This window comes from Stenella coeruleoalba (assembly GCF_951394435.1).
Source record: "Stenella coeruleoalba genome assembly, chromosome: 15".
NCBI classification, from domain to species: Eukaryota; Metazoa; Chordata; class Mammalia; order Artiodactyla; family Delphinidae; genus Stenella; species Stenella coeruleoalba.
This window is the reverse complement of record NC_137161.1, coordinates 57,230,868-57,253,449: the sequence shown is the minus strand read 5'-3', so window position 1 is coordinate 57,253,449 and position 22,582 is coordinate 57,230,868. Positions and strand designations below refer to the sequence as shown.

Sequence of the window (22,582 nt, the reverse complement as noted above, 5' to 3'; positions counted from 1 at the left end):
GTGCATTCAAAGGAAGCAGGTGCTTTACTTTAACACCTGAAAAGCAATTCTTCGTTTCACTCTGCCAGTGGCCGTCTGAGACCCCATGGCACTGAAGATAAAGTAGGTTTGGTCCACACCTGCTTTTCAGCAGTTTTATTGTAGAAGCTTGTTTGAATATACCATGCAGGGGAAATCTGGGGTGCAATGTGACATCTGGTTTCAGCAGACTCTAGCTGTCTTGAACGAACTTTAGATCGGGTTTTGGTTCACAAAAAAGTCACGACTCAACTGCAAACTACTCCAGATAGAGCACATTTCAACTTAATATCAAGTCAGGGTTGTGGCTCAGACACCTTTGTTGTAGTTTCCAGGTCAATCAAATTCAGATCTACTTTTGGCTTCGAGCAGCAACCGAAGACACAAAATTACTCATGTGTAAGCCTGCTATCAGCTCTGCATTTGCATGCAGAGGCATGGAAGTGATGCCAACCGGTGATGCTATTTAAGCTAAATACGGACTTTAAGTCATTTTAAATTTCCTTCATGGACATTTATCTTATGTCCTTTAGAAGACTTTATATTTCAGGTGGAGAGAAATTGGCCTCCTGTTTGCTTTGTTTTTCTCCTGAAATTCATCTTCCTGAAGAGTTAATTACTCACATTTTCTCCACCTAGGGAGTAAATCCCTGCTTATTATCTGGAATGTTTTCCGGTGTTTTGCACATGTGAAGTGTTTGTTTTAGGACCTGTTTCCCCCTTGGTTATGAAATCACTCAAAGAGCTAACCAGGGCCAGTCAAGCTGGAGCACAGGCAGCGTGAACTCTGCTTTCATTGTCGGTTTTGATAAATTTCATCTCTGATTTTTAATTTTACAATCCCTATTGTCTTGTCTCCAAGGAGAGGATCTGAGTAAACAGGCAACTCTCCTCTTTTAACTTTGAATTCTAAGTAAAAATTGATGCCAGTGCTGTCTTCTGAATTGAGTTCAGTTCAGCAGATATTTATTGAACTGGAATGTGGTGAACACTGTACTACAGCCGACGTGGGTCATGTTGTGTGAAAGGCTGGCCAGGCCAGAGATTCTATAATACGGGGCAAACTGAGCCCTTAATCCCCACCCCCATACAGATACACAATCGGTCTCTAAGTTGTATTGATTCCACCACTTTGGGATCCTGTGAGTTCATGCCCCCTCCCCATGCGGCCCTATGCCAGACTCATCCAGGTTAATGCAGCTGCCTCCTGACCCATCACTCTGCCTTCAGAATCTTTTAGGCACAAACCCTTTCTCTGCACTGCACTGGGAAGAAGTGTCCTAATACGTCAGACTGATTGTATCCCTCCCCTAATTAAAAATCTTCAGTAATCCCCATCTCCATCTGCCATGCTGGTATGGCTCATGGTTGGAAGTCAATTCCTTTAGAAACATATTTGGTTTCCTTGCAGAGCAGGAAGCTCTCTGCTCCAGTAGTATCCTGTGCCCACCCCAGCATGGCAGTTACCGCATTTATTATCTCATGTTATCTCATGGCCAGTGTGCTTTAACTCCTCTTCTCTAACCAGACTAGAAAGTCTGAGCACTGGGACCAGCCTGCACTGTTCACAGTTGTAGCCCCAGAGCCTCCTGGAGTGCCTGGCACAATGTAAAGCCCTGGACGCATGTGTATTGAGCTCATGAATGAACAAGCGAGAGAATTCAAGGGAAAAAGAGAATGCTCAAAACCGCGTTCCAGGACTTCCCTGGTGGCGCAGTAGTTGAGAGTCCGCCTGCCGATGCAGGGGACACGGGTTCATGCCCTGATCCGGGAAGATCCCACATGCCGCGGAGCGGCTAGGCCCGTGAGTCATGGCCACTGAGCCTACGCGTCTGGAGCCTGTGCTCCGCAACGGGAGAGGCTGCAACAGTGAGAGGCCCGCGTACCGCAAAAAAACAAAACAAAACAAAATGCATTCCAGCTGGAGTATTAAGCTGCAGAGGAGAGACGGTATTTGAGCTGTACCTGGAAAGAGTGGGTAGGATTTCAGTCAGTGGAGATGATAAGGAGAGGAATTTCACGTAGAAGTAGTGCAGGCAAAGGCGGGGAAATGGGTGTCATTCAGGGTATGTGTGGTGAGAGTGAAAAGCATCATTGTGGCTTAGTATTGTGCATGTTTGTAGAGGTATGAGTGTAGGTGTGTGTTAGGCATGTGTGTGTGTGTAGTTGTACGTGTGTGGAGGTGAGTGTATATATGTGTGTATTGTGAATTCAGGTAGGTACGAGTGTAGCTGTGTGTTCATGTATAGATGTATAAATATATGATATATATATGTGTGCATGTGTACGGGTTTGAATCCACTTATATATGGATTTTTTTTCAGTAGTAAATACTGCAGTACTACACGATCCCCAGTGGGTTGAATCCGCAGCTATGGAGGAACCATGGTTATGGAGGACCAACTATATCTTATACACAAATTTTTGACTGCACGAAGGGTCGGTGCTCCTAAACCCCACGTTGCTCAAGGGTTAACTGTATACACATATGCACATACATATATGTGTATATACGTGTGTGAGTATGCGTAGGCGTAAGCATATGTGTGTTTGAAGGTGTAGATGTATATGTTTTAGTGTGAGGGTGTGTATAGGGTGTGCAAAAGAGAAATCAACAAAGTGATAGAGAGAGAGGACAGTGTATTGAGGTTGATGGGACCTATACTCTAGAGTCCATTAATGTAAGAGGAGTCTGACTGATTTTGTGGGCAGTATGAGTCATGGAAGGATTTGAGTAGAGGTGGATCTATGATTTTGGTGTTTAGATACACGTTTTTAGGGAGTGGCTTGGGAGAGAACAGTTGTGAGGTGATTTTAACTGTGTCTTGTAAGCATTTCATGAATAGATCAAATACAGTCAAGCGCTCATACCTCTGAAAGGAGAGTCACAAACATCTATTAACCTCATTTCTTCCAGCCTCTCGCAGCCTCTGTGACATCGCTATGGATTTAACCAGACCTTAAGGGATGAATATTAACTTCTGACAGTTTCTGGAGATGAAATTATCTTTTCCTCTGAGAAAATATTGGGTGAACGTTTTGATAAGTAATCACTGCTCTGTCACAAAACACTTCCTAGGAGCTGAAGAGGAATTAGATTTCTAAAAGCACACCGTTTAAATTTTATTAGTAAGAACAGATTAAAAAATCATTACAAAGTTAATTTCCCCTTTCTCCACTTCTTTTAACAAAATCACTTTCCTCCATTAGAGGTCAATTATTTTTCTTGGTCCTCAAAACTTCAGTTTATTAGCTGAAAACATTTAAAGGTTTATCACCAAAATCCAGTTTATTTTGAAGATAAAGGTTTTTTTTCTTCTCCCACACAGCCTAGTTGGGGGAATTTGGGACTGTTTTCAAGTCCAAAATTCATGATAGAGATAAAAATCATCTGCCCACACCTTCTTCTTGTGTATAGGGTGTTTATAAGAATGAAAATAGTGCTAAGGATAGTGCCTAATAATCTCTGGACCTAGAGGTTATCGTACTAAATGAAGTCAAGTCAGACAGAGAAAGACAGATGTCATCTGATGTCACTTATATGTGGAATCTAAAAAAAAATGATACAAATGACTTAGTTACAAGACAGAAATAGACTCACAGACATAGAAAAGAAATCTATGGTTTATACCCAAAGGGAAAGAGAGGGAGGGATAAATTAGGAGTTTGGGATTAGCAGACACAAACCACTGTCATCAAATGTTACAGACTCTGCTAAGTGTGGTGTGTTCATTCATTCCATCAACACCTATCCAGCTGTGCCAGGCCCTGAGTTAGAAGCTGTGGACATAGAAACCAACTAATATACATATATATTAATATATATAATATAATATATATATATATCCCTGCTAGACTGAGGAATCACAATCTAATGAGTGAAACATATACACAAACACATAGGTTGTTGAGGTATAATATTGTTAAGCAAATGAAAATTAGGTATTTAAATCAAATCAAGGATTTGTGAACGAAATGTTACGATGTCTGAGATTTCCTTCAATATAATATGGGAGGAGTGGTTGGGAGTATAAATGAAACAGGATTGACCATGAGTTAGTCATTAATGAAGCTCGATAACGGGAAGATGGAGATACATTCTAGTATTTTACTTTTGTATGAGTTAAAGTTTTTCCATAATAAAAAAAAGAAAAAAAAGAATGGAGGGGGCAAGAAGCTTCCACTTTTGGGCAAGTTATATATGGACCCATGTTCATGATGATTTCTTCATCTCTTTTTCCATTCTGGATAACAGACTAGATTAACTCTTACGGCAAATCTCAACTCCTTAACTGGACCTGCTAGGCTTTGCGTCATCTGGCCCCTGCCAGCCTGGAGGGCTCTTCCTGCCTCTGCTCCCTCTACCCCCTCATCCACTCATCTTGGATTTCTAGTCTCAGCTTAAGTGCCACCTCTTGGGGAAGACTTATGTGATTTCTTTCCCCCTTTTTCCAGTCTTAGACCCATATTTTATTTCTTCCTCCCAGTTTGTACGATGTATATTTTTATGTGGTTATTTGACTCATGTCTGTCTTTCCAATTAGCATAAAAATTCCTTGCAAGTAAAAATTGTGCTGCTTGCGTTGCAGTACCCTCAGTGCCGAGCGCAGTGCTTGCACCTAGTAGCCACTCAGTAAACATTTATGGAGTAAACGAGTCTCTATTAAGCCTGTCTACAGACTCCAGACTCAGTTATGTAGTCCTTCGTAAATAGAAACATAGAAGGGGAAAGCGAAGGATGTCTGTTTCTCCCCTATCTGGTATATAAGATCCTGGAGTTGAGATTTTTGGCGTTTGGAACAGGAGCCTGTCAGACTCAGAGAAGGAGGTAAGAGCTCTCAGGATCTAGGGCGGTGTTTACACAGCAGCTTCAGCTCCTGATCAAGTTTTCCCGCCACCACTTGCTTCCACCCTCCTTGGCTGACCCATGGGTGCTTACTTAGACGTGTTGGGAAGGGAGAGAGGAACTCAGAGGAGATTCAGGAAGTTATTGCACTCTGGGAACCCATAAACCTTTGCAGCCTCTCTCTCCATGAGTCAGCCTTGGGCTGGAAGCTTTGCCTGCCTCCCATGGTGTAGGGTATGTGACATGGTCAGTGACATCACCAAAGATTCTGCTGGCTAAACGGGCTTTGCCTCTATTTATGTTACCTTGGGACTTAAGGAGCTGTCTCCGAAAGGAAGAAAGGGTCTTGGAGCAATAACATGATTACTGCAGATCAATTAATAGAAACACTAGTGGGAAAGCACCTTTGGATTCACATAGTTCCATGGTATAGCTCTGGATCCACCACTTACTAGCTGTGCAAGTTTGGGCAGTTTACATAACCTCTCTGTGCTTCCGTTTGCTGAAGTGTGACGCTGGAATAATAATCCTTACCACGTGGAATCTGTAGGATTAAACTAAGTGGTAATATTGGCACATTTCCCGACGACACAGACATGCCCAAAAGTGACATTATTATAAGTATAACATCAAATGCTGTGGTGGAGATGCGAGCAAAGTTCTCTGTTACCAGGGAAGACAGGAATGCTTTTACAGATTAGGTGATAGTTGAGCTGTATCTTAAATGCCACCTACAGTAATAAAATAATAGCAGCTGCCACGATGTTACAGGTTAAGTTCTGTGCTCAAGGCTTCAAGGACATTTTTGGCTCATTCAAATCTCACTACAGTTCTGAAAGCATATCCTGTTGCAATCCACATTTTACAGATAGAGAAAGCAAAGCTCAGAGAGGTTAAGCAACTTTCCCAAGGCTGCTCAGCTAATGGATGAAGCCAGGATTAGCACTTAGTTCTGTGTGACTCCAAAAGCCATTGTCTTACCCACTGAACTGCCCAGGCTCTTTTGAAGGCTACGTTTGAGTTTTCTAAGGGAGATGAAAAAGAAAGAGATGGGTATAACATGTTCCAAAAGGAAGAGCTTGGATATCTCTTTATCTATTTGCATGTTTATTATTATTGGCTTGGTCTTTGTCCAGCAGCTGACTGATGGTTCCAACAAGGCAGGAATCGTTCTGTTTTATCCCTCATTGTTCCCGGGCTGGTGTCAGCACGCACATAGCTGGTGTTCAGTAAATCTATGTTGAATGAATTAAGAATTTGATGGGCTCCACATTCTCTCCAGCCTATGTTACATCACAGCCTGAGGAGATGAACGTGTTTGCTTGACCAAATTACTCTACTGCCCTTCCTAACTTAAAAAGGAAGGTATCAGTGAAGCTGGACAGTTTTGTAATTGGCCACGTGGCATGTTTCTCTACAAGCAGCAAACATTTTCCAGTCCAAATGATGATGTCATCTTCCAGAGCACTGATTGCCTTCTCTCCTGCCACCTATCACCTCTCCTGGTGTCCAGCGTGTCTGAATTCTCTTTAAGGGCCTGAGATTCATTTCTGGTGACACATTACAGGAGGAGAGGTGAGTGGGTCATGTGAACACAGACAAGGCTGGACTTGGCACTTTGCTCTTCAGACGAGGTATTTTCCTTGAGGTTTGTGTTACAAATAAAGCGCTGCTCTGTGGTGTCGAGCAGTTGCACTTGGGAACGGGAGGAGGAAGCACAAAGTGCGGTGCTGGGGGCAGTTTTCTCCCAGTGTGTGTGCGAGAGTGCCAAGAAGCTGTCAAATAAAATTAAGGTTCAAAACATACAGCCTTCAATTTGATTTCACTAAGATGCCGACAGCTGCTCAGAGGGAACACAATCGATTCTGTTTTGACAGGTCTTGATGTACAGTAAGCAGTAAAAGTCTCCACTCTGTGCTGGATTAAGAAAAATTCACCTTAATTTCAACTTAAATAGAACCGTATCTGAGCTTGAAGGGAGGCTTCTCGTCTGCTCACCTGCTCTACCCCCTTGTTTCTCCTGCCAATCCTCCCTCTTTTTTGCCCTTGGACTTCATCTTCCTCTCCCCTTTCCTCTTTCTTTTTCTTAGCACTTTTAAAATCTCTCTCCCTCTCACTGACTCTCTTCTATACTTAAAAGGGAGAGTTTGGAGTCCTTACTACGTGCTGAGCACTGCCCTATATGCTTTTCTCGAATTGCCTTATTTAATTCCCACGACATCCTTATAAAGTAGGTGGAATTGTGTCTATTTACAGATGAGAAAACAGATGTTCATAGTGATTAAAAGCCTGCCTGGTGTTGTACAGCTAGTAAGTGGCAGATCTGGGGATTCAAGCCTAGACCTCTGATTCTAAAAGTCCTTGCTCTTTTCATGACATTAGTGGGCCTGAGCTCTGGCAGGACATCACAATCACTTGGGGATCTCCAGCGGCATCAGTGCTTTGTCACCACCCCCGTATTTATTAGTCTGGGGAGAGTCCAGGGCATGGGAGCGGCCCAGTATTCTGCTTTCCCTTTGTCCTCATCTTTCTTAGCATATAAACAGAAGTGTACGTTGAGGTAGGTAGCAGAAAAGCCCTGAAGATGATGGGGTTCTTCTCCCATACCTCTTACGGGGGAGGACTCACCTTTCTGGAAGCCAGTGGTGCCGGAAAGCACAGGTGTGTCTTTCTCTTTATACCAGGTGGGCAAGTGGGAGAACCACACCCTGAGCCTGAGGCACGCCGTGTGGCCCAGGTACAAGTCCTTTTCAGACTGTGAGCCAGACGACAACCATCTGAGCATCGTCACACTGGAGGAGGCCCCCTTTGTCATCGTGGAAGACATAGACCCGCTGACTGAGACGTGTGTGAGGAACACTGTGCCATGTCGGAAGTTCATCAGAATCAAGTGAGTCCAGGGAGGCTGTCGGTTGAATGTGCCCAATCCTTTACAATAGCCTGTATCACTGATAACAGTGGTATCTCTACAATAATAATAGAATGTAATATAAAATATATTATAATAGGTGGGTATAAAAATAGATTTGTTTAAAAGACCTGGAACTACACCAGGTGGTTTGCATTCATTTGATTCCAACAACAGCAATACGAGGTGCATGGTTTTGCCCATTTAAAACATGATAAAAACTGAGTTATGAGAAGATTAAGAAGCACGTTCAAAGCCACTTAGCTAGTAGATGGAAGAGGCGGGACTCAAGCACTTGTCCATCTGACTCCACCACCATATTCTTAACCAGTATGGTAAGTCAACCCTCCCCTTCAATATTTCCTAGAATAATTATTTCTTTTGTATTTTTCTGGTTGCTCCCTCCCCCAAACCATATCTACCACTTCCTTCCACCTCTCTTTTATTTCCCAGATCCAAACTTTTCAGAATTTTCAAAGCTTCTCTCCATTTTGGGGTCAACATCCACCTTACAAGTGACTTTCTGATGTGCTTAAGGTGGAGCTGATCTCCTGGGGCTCTCCTAGGTCACCAGCAACAAACCAGCATTGCATCTAAGTCATTTCCTCTTTTATTACGATTGAAGAGGAACTGACATTTTTTATCAGATCCCCTGGTGAAGGGTTCTCCCTAATCTATAAACCCTTTGGAGATACATAAAGCTTCATGGCCAAGTCCAAGGCCCTGAATTTTGCCTTTGTAATGCAAACATAAACACAAATACCACCCTTGTGGAGGATTCACAAAAGGAAAAAGCCTACCGCTAGGTGGAAATCTTTTTTTTTTTTTTTCTGAATATTTTCTGATGGCCTCCTTTCACCTGGACAATTTTTGCTTGCCCTTTAAGTCTTAAGCACTCCCTCCACAAGCTAGGTTAGTTCTCCCTACTTCCACAGTACCCTGGCTATGTCTCTATGTCTTAATCAGTTCAGGCTGCTATAACAAATTACCATGAGTGGGTGGCTTAAACAACAGACATTTATTCCTCACAGTTCTGGAGGCTGGGAAGTCCACCATCAAGGTGCTGGCAGATCTGGTGTCTGGTGGAGACCCTCTGGTTTGCAGATGGCTGTCTTCTCCTCACCTGGTAGAGAGCAGAGGGAGAGGAAGCAAGCTGTCCTGCTCCTTCTTATAAGGGCACTACTTCCATTTAGGAGGGTTCCACCCTCGTGACCTAATTACCTCTCCAAATACCATCACATTGGGGATTAGGGTTTCAACATATGAATTTGAGGGGAATGTAAACATTCAGTCCATAGCACTCTCTAGCTGTCTTTCTCACTTGTTTTTATGGCTTACAGTTTGTCTGTATTTCCCCCAGAGTATTATCTGCCTAAATATAGGGAATGTGGCTTATTAATATTTGTGTCTTCAGTGACAAGCATAGAATATGACACCCCAATGTTGATGAAACTTGAACGGAGGGTGAATGGATACTTTTCCTCCCACATTCCAAATTCCAGCCTAAGTTCTTATTATACAAGATGCAAATCGCCGTGGCTCAGTGCTTTGGATAAAGATAATTTTTTTTTTCCGGTACACAGGCCTCTCACTGTTATGGCCTCTCCCATTGCGGAGCACAGGCTCCGGACGCGCAGGCTCAGCGGCCATGGCTCACGGGCCCAGCCGCTCCGCGGCATGTGGGATCTTCCCGGACCGGGGCACAAACCCGTGTCCCCTGCATCGGCAGGCGGGCTCTCAACCACTGCGCCACCAGGGAAGCCCAAAGATAATTTTTTAAGAATATGATTGCTAAGTGTATTATGAAGGTGCATTTTGGTTTGGAGAAATTTTTTTATCAATAAGCAGCATTTTTGGAGTTGAAATTCTTATGGATTATTCAGTAAATAATCATCAGCTTTTTTTGGAGTCATCAGCCTCTTTGGGGTTGAAATTCTGAATAGATTAGTCAATAAATAAATACGCATGAAACATAGTTTCTGTGTTAGTCACAGTGCTGGGCATGGGGGATGCGTCAACGAACCGGGAAGGATCTTGCAGTCAAGGGGTGCACACGGTTAAAAAACTGCTCAACTAATAAGGGAACAGGGCAGCTCCACATTAGGATAAACCCTGTGAAGGATCTGAATAAGGTGGTGTGATAAGGGAGTCACTTGAGGTATGTGGGGCTCCTGCAGCTCACACAGGTAAGATTTAAGGTGACATGTAAAGGAGGAGAAGGAGCCAAACATGTGAAGAACTAGGGAAGAGCCACCCAGCTAGAGGAGCAGGTGCAAAGGCCCTGAGGGAGGAAAGAGATTGGCGAGTTTGGGAAACAGAAGGAAGCCTAGTGCAGTACTTGGAAGTGATGAACTGGGGGAATGACAGAAGGGGTAATGTGGAAAAGTTGTCAAAGGAGGTTTTGACTTGGGTGGGTGTTCTTTGAGCAGAACTTGGTCAAATTAAGAAAGCAGAGTGGCTGGCACAAAGCAAAGAGTATAACCCCACTGGGGCACCTCTTTTATGATAACAATATCTTCTCTGATTCAACAGGGCCAATCAAGTAGGGCATCTTATGCTTCACACTCAGTCATTGGAGATTAAAGTCTTTAAAATCAGAAGACTTGGAGCCGAAAACAATAGATCACCAAGTGCTGAGTCACACTGGTCTGGAGGAAACGAACCTCCAAATAAGTTACTGTCTTTAAAAGAATTGACTTTTCAACTGAAGAATAGAAACAGATTAACAAGTTCAGATTCACAATTTGGGTTCCTGTGGGAGGGGGTGGCTTGCAATTTTCCTTTTCCCACTTGGTGACATGAGAATTGTACTGTGCTTCTAGGTGAAATTAAAGTCTTTGATTTACCTGAAAGCAATAGAAAATTACTAGGATCCAGTCATCCCAACATTAACACAGTTTAGATCAACTGCATTTCCTAAAGGTAACATCTTTGAGGCAGGCTGATTGGTTCCAAAAAGGATTCCTGTTGGACAACATGATTGTGTTTGTTTTCTTGGTGATATTCTTTCAGGGAAAACCCTTTGTCTCTCACTTCTGGCAAATGGTGGGGTCTTGAGGGCACACATCATTCTTCTAAAAAATCAGGTAGTAGGAAATGGGCTGAGAAATCAGACTTTTCTTCTTACCTGTTAGTTGAGTGTTAAGACGTGAAGAGAAAATTGAGGAAAACTTACCTGTTTTGATCTGTAAGGATAAATGGCTATCCTGCCAGTTAATCCCCTAAACTGTCAAATCATTGGTGAAAAGAGAGGAAATATATTTTTAAGCACCTATGTGAGGGGTGCTTTAGATACCTTATTTAATATTTCCAACTATCCTGCAAGGTAAGTATCAGCCTTCTCAATGCACGAATAAGTAAACTGAGGTCTGTGAATGAAGAGACCCGTCCGAGTTTCCATGCTTGTCAAGGGCAGACCCAGGATTTGAAAGCAGCTCTGTCTGACTCGCAAGGCACATCCACTGGCCACACTGGGAAATTATACAGCCAGAGAATTGATGACTTACTGGATCCCTTTCCCCATATTTGTTTTTATGAGTCTCCCTTTCTTTTGGGTGATGGTGGAGAGCAGAGAGATGACATGGGCACCATTTCTCAGATGTCTGGGAAGTCGTCATACCCCCTCCTCCACACACACACACACACACGCACACAAGGTTTGTGATAACAACCAACAAAAGTTCCCAATATGGTCTGTGTTTGCAGATGTGGAAACACAGACCAAATGATGTTAGATAAACATCATTTTAGTGCTTAGATAACAATTCAGTATGTAGATGTGTCAACAATGGAATATTGAGGCAGCACGTATCCTATGAAATACGTGACTCAGCATCTGACCATGGTACTAATGGATGCCCCAGGGCAAGGTGGAACCAAGTGCAATGCCCAGAGAGGTCTTGATCTTCCTGTAGCAGTGGTTTAAATAGTTTTCGTTATCACTTGGGAAGACCCCTGTTTCCTTCCCTTTTAAAAGCACTTCTGGTTTTTCTGAGTGTCCTTTGAGTATGACTTTGTCAAGTAAATAAAGGAGAGTGGCTGACACAAAGCAACAAATGTAACCTTGGTAGATTATGATAGGTTTTACGACAGCAGTGCCCTCTGTATTTTAATAGGGCTTTTTCCTGATCAAGGACATTGCTATTTAGTAGTGTCACCTCTTACACTGCCTCCACGTAGGTAGGGAGGGAAAATGTTATGAATGAGCCTTCATTTGCAAGACGACTCGATCAAGAGACATTAAGTTCACAGACTCAGACACAGAGTAGACCCCAGGTCTCCTGATTCTTAGCTGATAATTCTTAGTTCTCCTCAGCAAGGAGAGTATCTTTCCTAAGTAAGTAAGGCATCCTTTCTTCTTCCCTTTGGTTGCCAACCTCTATTTTCAGTGAAAGGATAAAGCAAAACTCTCCTTGCTCTGAGAATTTCACATCTTCCTCTCCTCCATTTTCCAATAAGTTTTTATAATTCAGTTTAGATTAGATGACTAAACTCTGATCTAAAGAGGTTGTATGTGTTATAAGCTTTAAAAAAATAAGACGTAGTAACTCTCATCTGTATAATGGGGATCTGAATACTACCTAATTAAGAAAAATGTTGTGAAGATTAATCCAACAATTAGTATAAAGCATTTATCACAGTGCATAGCAAATAGTAATTACTCAAGAAATGTTACCTGTTGTCATGCTTATTGTCATAATTAAGGACACTTTCTACTGTTGCTGTCATAAACTCACTGAACATCCTTGTAAAAGCCGCTTCCTCATTTTGGGCCTCTATTTCCCATGTGAAAAATAGTAGAAGAGTGTAGATAATGACTGAACACATTTTCCGGTACTAATACTCTACCATCTTGGGATTTTCTCTACAGCAATTCAACCAATGAGGGCATGAATGTTAAAAAATGCTGCAAGGGGTTCTGCATCGATATCCTAAAGAAGCTTTCGAGAACAGTGAAGTTTACCTATGACCTTTACCTGGTGACTAATGGGAAGCATGGCAAGAAAGTTAACAATGTGTGGAATGGAATGATTGGTGAGGTAAGTTATCTTTTCATCCCAAGGGCCCTCATTCAGACTTAGGGCCCAAGGTCCTCAGGGATGGTGGGAAGGATAAGTAAAGGGACGGTTCTTTTTTTTGCCTTGTGTCCAGGTGGTTTATCAACGGGCAGTCATGGCAGTTGGCTCACTCACCATCAATGAGGAACGTTCTGAAGTGGTGGACTTCTCTGTGCCCTTTGTGGAGACGGGAATCAGTGTCATGGTTTCAAGAAGCAATGGCACTGTATCACCTTCTGCTTTTCTAGGTATGTGAACTTCACAGTCACTATTGCTTTCCTATGAGGAATTATAGGTATTTTGTCTTGTTTGCTCAAAAGACAGGACCAGATAGGACCTAGTTCAGTTCTAGGTAACCACGTCAGCATATTGAAAGCATGTTGCATTGAATTACGCAAATTTTCCCCCAGTTAACATCTTTCATTTATCTTTAACTTGGAAATAGCTGCTAAAAATACAATCACATATTCAGATACCGTCCTTGATAGTGCAGAATATAGATTAGTAGATATATTGCTTAGAGCCTTGAAAGCATGTAAAAAATAAACCTGTCTGTCCACAGTTAATTTAAATCAGCTCATAAACTTTTATTTAGCAGCCACATACCCATCCTCCATCCCTCACTAGAATGACAGTCATTTATTTACTGGATGTAAGAGTAAAAATAATGATGACTGTGCAATGATTTATACCAGTACTCTGATAAACAAAACAGAAGCAGTCTGAAGAGGATACACTGTTTTAAAATTAATGGAATCATATTTTAAATGTGCCTATCCTTTAAGCTGAATGGTTTATAAGAGAAGAAATTCTTCTTACTCTCCGTTTAACTGTTTCCTAGATTTATGTTTTTACACAAAAGGTTTTTATTTTTTAAAGCAAGGTAGTTCTGTTTTTTTTCTATCATCTGGTTTTCTTTAGCAGCTATGCATTAGGTAGCTTGGCTGGTGTAACTGAAACTGCATGGAATATAGCCAAGCATTTTTAATTTTTTCTTTAAAGGAAATCATTGTGTTGAGTGTTTTGTCATCATAAACAGTTTTTGATAGTGACTGTCTTGAAGATCATGGGATTCAGATTAACTTCCCCTTGGCATTCCCATGTCAGTGGGTTTGTCCCAAATTGGGAAGGTTAAGACAAATATTGACCCCCTAGAAGGAAACTGCAGGAGAGAGTGAAAACAGTTAGATTAGGGTCAACTGAATTTCTTACATTTTTCCAAAGACAAAAAAACTTTGTTTATTAGATAACTAAAACTGCAGACTAGGGCCCATTTGTGGATGCCAGCCCCAAGCCCATAGCCTTACTCTTCCACTGTCTTCATTTATATGTGGTGTTAGCATCCACTGAAGCGTTCTCTGCTTCATTCTCATGAGTGAAATGTTGACTAACAGGATTTTGGATACTGCCTTACTCACAGAGACATATGGATTTACTGTTTTCATTTTCCATAATCCATTGAAGCTGTTGAAATCCTTACCACTCACTGGATTTGATTTTGCACTCGCTTCCATTTTTGTAACCTTTGTTGGAGTAATGTGGACCTTGACAAATACACACCTCACTGTGTTCCTTCTGTGCCTGTGTCTGATATGGATAACGATGCCCATATCTTAATAAGGGAGCCTCACTGGATCATGAAAAGTACTGCTTACTGATATTGACAACACAAGCAGAATGTTAATAATTATTGGATATACTCTCACTCACAGTCACTCGTAATTGTCTTTTTCCCCATTCCCTATTGGAACCTTTAACAGAGATCTTTGGTCCTAGAGGTTGGAGGAAGGGAGTTCGTGGAAGAAATGGAAAGAGAAAGTTGTCCACTTATCTTCTTAGTGAGCTAGAGAGAACTTTTCGTCCAGTTCAATCAAAGAGGAAAAATATTTCCATTGACTTGTCTCATAAATATGAGTCACTGATACTGAATCTGGCCTCAACCCAGTTTCCCTAGATTTTTATCTTATCTGTGTTAGTAGAACATTTCCATAAAAGTCAAGTATTTTTGCTAAATTTAGCTAAACCTCCTTTCCCCCTACTCTTCCTACTGTATCTTTAAGAATAAAATAAATTGTAGCCAGAGGAAGCTATTTTTAAAGCTGTTTTTTCACAGAAGGCTTAATACTTTTCCTAGTCACTAAATTACATCCCTATTCGATTGACTGTGCACCCCCTTATTTACGGTCATTATCTGCAGGTTTTGAAAGTCATAATGAACCATGCTAAGCTACATTTTTCCATTCACTGGCTCAGTCATCTGGAAGAGCCAAATATTCAAAATCTGATTGCATTGCTCTTCATTATTTCCTATTCTCTCTCCTCTGCAAAATCCATTAACTCACATCGGAAACACTTGCAGGTAATGCCTCTGAGCTTTTGTATCAAAATGTAACCAGCGACTCTTCAAGGACAGAGATGATGTCTCTGGCAATATTCAGTTAATTCTTAAGACTTTCCAAGTAGGTTGGAGTCTTTGATCCAAAGAAATGCTGAGCTGGGGTCTCTTCTAGATTAAAGTTCCTTCACAGACAGATGTTGAATCTGTTGAATCTGTCCAGTAGAGGATGTAATCCAGAGCTATCTAAAAATACTTCTGGGTCACATCTTAGACACTACAGACAGTAGCTCATCATTGTTCTAATGACTTTCTTTGTTGTGGGGTGTGTGTGTGTGTGTGTGTGTGTGGTGTCTGGGAATAGCCATCCTTCATGGCACTCATAGGTACCTAACTTACTAAAACCAGAATACTACAGCAGAATCTCTCTGCCATCCTCACAAGTCAAGGGACAGATGTTGTCACTTCGAAGTGAGAAAACATCTGGGATCAGTTTCTTGATCGTTTCCATCTGATTTTCTGACCAGTTAGTGACTAGGACACATCAAGTGCCCAGTGAAGTCCACTGAAGGCTTACAGATTCTGACATGTGAGTACAAGAATTCAGTAAGGATTTACCCTAATATTTTTAATAATGTCATCATAACCTGCAGAGAAAAGGAGTTATCAGATTAATAAGTGTGCGTGTTTTAAACTAGAACGCCTTTTTCAGGACCCTGGACAGCACACCACCACCACCAATTCTGGCTTTAACCACGGAACCCAGCAGCTATTCCATTTAATTTATTATGTGTATGCAGTGTGCAAAGCACACACCAAATACTTTACATGTATATAATGTTCCTTTACTCATTACAGTGATCCTCCTCTGCTGAGACACACTATGCCATCAGCACATCCAACCTGGAGAATTACTTTAACATCTCTATTTTTGAATATTAAGTAATTTTTAATCTCCTAATTATTCATTTCTTTCTCCTGGATACACCTTACTACCAAACTGCTGCTTTCAGGGACACGATATTGTTTGCACTCAAGTTAAATTTAACTAAGATAAATTTCAGTTTTAGTCTCATTGGTTTCTTTGAGCTCATCTTGGCTTATTTAAGTCAAGTAAGTTGTCTTGGTACTTGTTGCTTCTTAAAGTATTTGCACTATCAAAACTGCATTACAAAGTATTCCTTCAGGTTTTAAAATTATCCAATATCATTAAAGCTTCGGACATATTAGTTTCTTATTATATATTAAGCTCATTACATTGGAATTTGTGATGAACTCTAGCTGTGTTAGGTAGTCACAGACTTTAATAAAAAGGTGGCCTCCTATCAGCCTAGTTCTTTATTATTATTAATAGCTTCATCAGAAAAAAAACATTTAAAAATAATAAATTGTGTACTATTCGAGAGGTATTATTGGGCTTCTTGTATTTTATTCTTAGAAAATGTTTGCTCATGATGAAAAGGATTATAAGTTCATTGGTGTCCAAGGGCAGTTTCTTCCCAATGATGCAATCAGGTGGAGCTATGTTCATTTAAAAAATTTTAGTCTCTGTTGATTTTCTAGCAAATCTATGTCATACATGGATAAAATAGCTCCTTTCAGCTCACTTTCACGTCCTCAATCAGTTTGAATAAAAATGTTAATTTGTTTTACATAGTATCTCTTACCTTTCTAAAGTGATCTAAGATTTAGAACCTTGTGTCTTGGCCTGCCCTTCTGAGACACCCACATGAAAATGAGCTGATGAAAACTATTTTTAGGGGAAATAACCATCTATCCATCTACTACTTCCTTGCCTCTATCTTTAAACGATGCATTTTCATTGAATTCTCGTGTGAATGTAATATCCTCAAATGACTTGTCAGTTGCGTTTAACCATTACCAACCTCGACAAGATTTTTAAATTGTAGAGATCCCATCTGTCCGAAGCAGTAGGTGAAATGGAGAGAGTGGTAGTATTGGGGGCAGACTATGACATTCCAATATTCCTGTCAATCCCACGATTTTACGATCCTTTTCTACCAGGTTATAATTCTCCCTTTACTTCTAGAATTCCTGCACGTCCTCCCTCCAGCATGTCAAGATGAAAATGAAAATAAAAATAAAACTCATGCTGATTCGCAGGTGCCTTATGTTTGACTATTTGAATCTAGTCTTGTTTCTCTTTAGCTTTGGTCCCCTGGATGATTCTATAATTACAGAGGACCCTGTAGCCTCTTGGTTTGCATTTTAACTTTCTCCCTTGGTCTTATCATTATATTTTGTTTTTATTATCCTTGACCTGATTTGTAAAATGTCATATGCTTTTCTGTTTTTATCCTATGATGTGCATTCTTATAAAACACCTCAAATATTTTGTAGAATAGAGAATGATTTAAATGTATGAATAAACAATGACTAGCTTCTTTTGAATGATCAGATTCACATCAGAGCGGGTTTCTCAGTGAGTCTGCAAATGGCCCTCTAGGCTTCCTGCTAGCCCTGGTTGTGAGGAGGCGCTCACTGACCATGTTTCCATCCCTCCGGCCTGTTTACCTGCAGAACCATTCAGCGCCTCCGTCTGGGTGATGATGTTTGTGATGCTGCTCATTGTATCCGCCATAGCTGTTTTCGTATTTGAATACTTCAGTCCTGTTGGATACAACAGAAACTTAGCCAAAGGGAAAGGTGAGACTAGCTTCATAAGCATGATTCAAAGTCAATGCTATGTAATTTACTTTCAATGAAGAGTTCAGATTTAGAACACATTATCCTATATTGCCTTGCTGTACCATCGTATAAATCATGCTGGGTCATTGATATTACTTGCAGTGCCATACAAGTATGGGTTATTCCCTTCTACTGAAAAGAAGGGTAAACTTAAAAATGAGACATTTTAATCTTGCTATAATGTGGAGTCGGTAGTTAAGTGAAAAACTACCGATGTCTGCTGAGAAAGCATATTTGAAAAAGTTTTCTGGCAGTTGTCAAAATGTGCATCAAAACAAATGTTAAAACTACTAGTGAGTCTCAACGTCAGTCTATGCAAAGAAAATGGTTTTATAGAATCTAGGCTAAGAACATTCTCCAAACTGCCAAATCTGCTCACATTCGTTTGATGATAAATATATAAATATATGATAAAATGGTGACTTTCCCCAAACAGTTACATTTTCCTCTTGACAGTGCCTGACCTTAGTGCATTGTACTTGATAAAGTGGCAATCAGTAAGTAGAAAATTGAATTGGGATGCATTCATCGGCCATAACTTTTTTTTTTTTTTTTTTTTTTTTTTTGCGGTATGCGGGCCTCTCACTGCTGTGGCCTCTCCCGTTGCGGAGCACAGGCTCCGGACGCGCAGGCTCAGCGGCCATGGCTCACGGGCCCAGCTGCTCTGCGGCATGTGGGATCCTCCCGGACCGGGGCACGAACCCTCGTCCCCTGCATCAGCAGGCGGACTCTCAACCACTGTGCCACCAGGGAAGCCCGGCCATAACTTTTTAAGAGGCTCCCACATGAACCATATACATAAACACATTACACAATTTTGAGTGAATTTTTCTCAATGCACAACACATTCTAAGTAGATGGTATCAGAAGGGTGCCAGGACGAAATCTCTTTCCTGAAAAATGACTTTAGATGATGGAAGACGGCAGATCTTCAAGGTACAGTTATTCAAAAACAAGGCACTTTAATTTGCCATATGTTCTTTTTGCTTGGAAGATTCAGTATTGGAAAGAGCCAGCAGGTCACAGGAATCTATTGGGAACCTAGTTTTACTGAAATCCTCCCGCTTCTTCTTAACCACTGTTACCACATAAACCACCTGCCGTCAACCAAATGTAGTTAAAATGCCACAAGTAATCACGTTGTGTTTAAGTGGGAGAGTTGCCAGCATTTCACTAAATGGGTAATGTAATTAACTAGTAAGAAGCTTTCCAACAGAGTGGGTCCTGAGGCAATGTTCTATGGGTGATCATACTGCAGGAGAGTAGATATTTACGTTTGCAAAATCAGAGCTTGTGTTGTTTGTGAATTCGTGCGTTTATTTGATGAATATTTCCGGAGTACCTGGTACCGGAGCAGGGGTTTAACGTGGTAAATGGGATGGAGATTTCCTCATCCTTGGCCCACAGCGAATTTAGTTGTGGAGACAACACGTAAACATATAAGTGAATAATCACAGATTGTGATAAATCTCAAGAAGAAGGGAGAAAAACCAAAGTGAAGTGATGGGATATGGGCGCTTCTTAAGTATGACGGTCCAGCAGGGAAGGGCTTTAGGAAGAGATGACGCTTGAGTTCAGACCTGAAAGATGAGAAGGATTCAGTCCTATGAAAAACTGAGGGAAAAGCATTCCATGCAGAGGGAACAGCAGATACAAAGGCCTTGGCATGGGCTCAATCTTGATATGCTCAAGAAACAGAAAAGTTATGAGTAAGTGAGGTAGACAGTGGTATAAGATGAAGTCAGAGGGATAGGCTGTTGACTGTGGTAAGCATTTCAGCTTTTCTTCAAAATACAATGGCAGGGAAGAGGCAGAATACAAACCTGTACGGTGTGGAAAGGTCACTTTTTATCTATCTATTAAGACGATGGGAGGGGTGGCAGCAGTGGAAGGAGGGAGACCAGTTAGGAAGGTGGTACAGTTTTCCAAGAGAAAGAACTGCAGTGCTTTAGACTTGGATGGAGAGAATGGAGATGGAAAGAAGTGGATACATTTGAAATGTATCTTGGAAGATAAAAAGCTATCCAAAGGCCACCACGTGCTGAAGCACACACTATTGTGCAGGAAGGAACCTAGCATGCAAACTCCTTCCATCACCTGGAGCCTTTTTGTTTTCTACTCATCCGCATGTAGAAACCCTCAGGAAATGACAGCTACTTATTTCCTTGCACAAAATAGTTTTCTGTTACATCTCATTGTCCTTTATGGGGAAAATTATATGACCCAGTAATAGTCTTCATGAATCAGGAATTCCCAAACGTCTTGGACAGCTCCCTGCAACTGCCCATTTCTGATTCCCAAATAGCTATCACTTCTGATCAACACGCATCCCTAATAAAATTAAGTAGTTCATGAAGTTTACTGGATTGACTCTACTTTTTTACTAAGAATTCTCAGCCTCTTGGGAATAAGCCCAGAAGATCATAAAATTAGGCAAAGAAAAAGAGGAGAGCTTGAAACTGAGAATAATAGAATTAGTTGCCTTCTCTCTAATGTGTTGTATATGGATATTGTAAGTATCGCGATAGCCTGAATTTGGCCTCCCATGTGCGGAAAGCTTGCTTCCCAACTAGGCTCTCTGCCCAGAACTTCGTAACTTCCATCAATCTGGATTCACTGCTGCCACTTTATTTATTGCCCACTCTGTGTGCATCGCCAACTGAAGTCTAAGTAGATCATTTTTTCATATCTTCATTTACTTAAATGACATAAAAACCTTCTGTTAAAGGAAGACCCTTTTTCCCATGAAATGAGGGCATAAATTGATTTTTTTCCCCTTGCACAAAAACAGACTTGAAAGCTCTAACATGTGTGTTTTACAGCCTGCCTATTCCCCTGCCCAATAAATTTTGGCATATTGTTCTGCCTCTTTAGTTAAGTCTGTTGCAAGGAACACTTAAGAATCTTAAAAAAAAAGAATCTTAAGAATACGCTGAGGGAGAAAAAGTGCTGTGATATCAGAGTTCATTTTCCATGACCCTGCAACCAAATGTCTTCCATCTGTGAAGTGTTAGAAGAATTAAGCTCTATTGTTCTGTTCCTTAATGTCTCCATTTGGAGAGCGTTTTAGTTTGGTTTAATTCCTACGTTGTGCATATCTTACATCTGAGTTTGAACAGGAGCCATGGCTAGGAACAATCAGATTAGAATATCAAGCACCAGTCCCTCTGAATTGCATGGTTCTTATACGAAAGCACATCTGACGAATACCGAAGCAGCCCCCATGCACATGTTTTTGTAAAGCTCTGCTTCCCCAAATGGAAATCAAATCCACATTTAAAACAGGTCATAACACTACTTCTAATTCAAACCCATGTTTTGCATAACCATTTTCTTCCTTCCTCCCTCCCTCCCTCCCTCCCTTCCTTCCTTCTTTTTTCCCTTTTTCTTTTTCTTTCTTTCTTTCTTTCTTTCTCTCTCTCCTTCCTTCTTTCTTTCTTTTTTCTCTCTTTCTTTCTTTCTTGTTCTTTCTTTCTTTCTTCCTCCCTCCTTCCCTCCCTCTCTCTCTCTTCCTTTCTTTCTTTCTTTGTCTTTTTAGAAATGTGGCAAAAAGCCAAATATATAGAAATGTGGGAAGAATGCTAATTTTTAAAGAGAAAAGGACTCCTTGTGTGTGTGGTTCTGGGGCAGTGATGGGACACGCTATGATCTAAGTCCGTCTTCTGGCAGCCTTCAGTGTTGCTGGGGCCACTGCATAGTATCAAACACTCACCAGTGTGCATTTTGAGGAGGCGCTGAGAATGTCCTTCCTGTCATTTGCAGCACCCCATGGGCCTTCTTTTACGATTGGAAAAGCTATATGGCTTCTTTGGGGCCTGGTGTTTAACAACTCCGTGCCTGTCCAGAATCCTAAAGGGACCACCAGCAAGATCATGGTGTCCGTGTGGGCCTTCTTTGCCGTCATATTCCTGGCCAGCTACACGGCTAATCTGGCTGCTTTCATGATCCAGGAGGAGTTTGTGGACCAAGTGACTGGCCTCAGTGACAAAAAGGTAAGGTCACTTTGCTTTCATCTCTGCCTGAGGGGTTGATCTTAAACGTTCTCCCCTCAGAGGAAGAAAATCAGACTCTCATCCAAACCCATCAACTCTAAAGCACAAAGCCAGAGGATTGTTTTTTCCTCTTAACTCAAATGGGCATATTTCTAAAAGTTCCAGGAACGGAAGCTTAAGCTTAGCTTCTAAGTCTTAAAGTGTCTAGATCTAACTTGGAAACGAAGTTTCCCCCGTGGTCGTTTCTCACACTTACATGACTGTGTTGATGCTTCCTGAGGTCTGTGACTCATGTTACAGCTTAGGCTAGAGCTCGTCTTGCCAAGGAGAGTGTGATGTTGAGGGAGATCCACTAGCCTTGGATCAGGAGAAACTTGGGGTGAAGTGAGATGCTCTCGGCTGTAGGTACCTCCTAGTTTTGTGACTTCGTTTGAGTCTCTTACGTGCTCCATGCCTTGGATTCTCTGACTTGAAAACAAAAGTCCTCTGTAAGCCCTACCCAGAGACAAAACTGACAGCTCCTTTTTACTATGTAGCCAATCAGCCCCATCACCAGCACTCCTGACTCACCTGAAATTTCTTCAAGGGACGCAAACGGAGCAGGGAGGTTTTTCATTTCCCACCGGTTCCTTTTACTCAGACTCACCTTCAATCCTCCCTCCTGGGGCTGTGCTTCCCACATCAGGGAGATGGGAGTGTTAACACCTGCGCTCTCCA

The 22,582-nt window shown here is 41.5% G+C and overlaps 1 protein-coding gene across 3 annotated transcripts in view; it reads left to right on the top strand.

The window, feature by feature from the left end:
- The window catches only part of GRIN2A (glutamate ionotropic receptor NMDA type subunit 2A), a 446,460-nt gene that overhangs the window by 345,765 nt on the left and 78,113 nt on the right, over positions 1 to 22,582 (top strand). For all 3 annotated transcript variants that reach the window (XM_079944201.1, XM_079944202.1, XM_079944200.1), the window contains exons 6-10: positions 7,549 to 7,754; positions 12,643 to 12,811; positions 12,924 to 13,077; positions 17,706 to 17,831; positions 21,636 to 21,865. In XM_079944201.1, the coding sequence (XP_079800327.1) occupies positions 7,549 to 7,754; positions 12,643 to 12,811; positions 12,924 to 13,077; positions 17,706 to 17,831; positions 21,636 to 21,865 (885 nt within the window). The remainder of the gene's footprint in view (positions 1 to 7,548; positions 7,755 to 12,642; positions 12,812 to 12,923; positions 13,078 to 17,705; positions 17,832 to 21,635; positions 21,866 to 22,582) is intronic.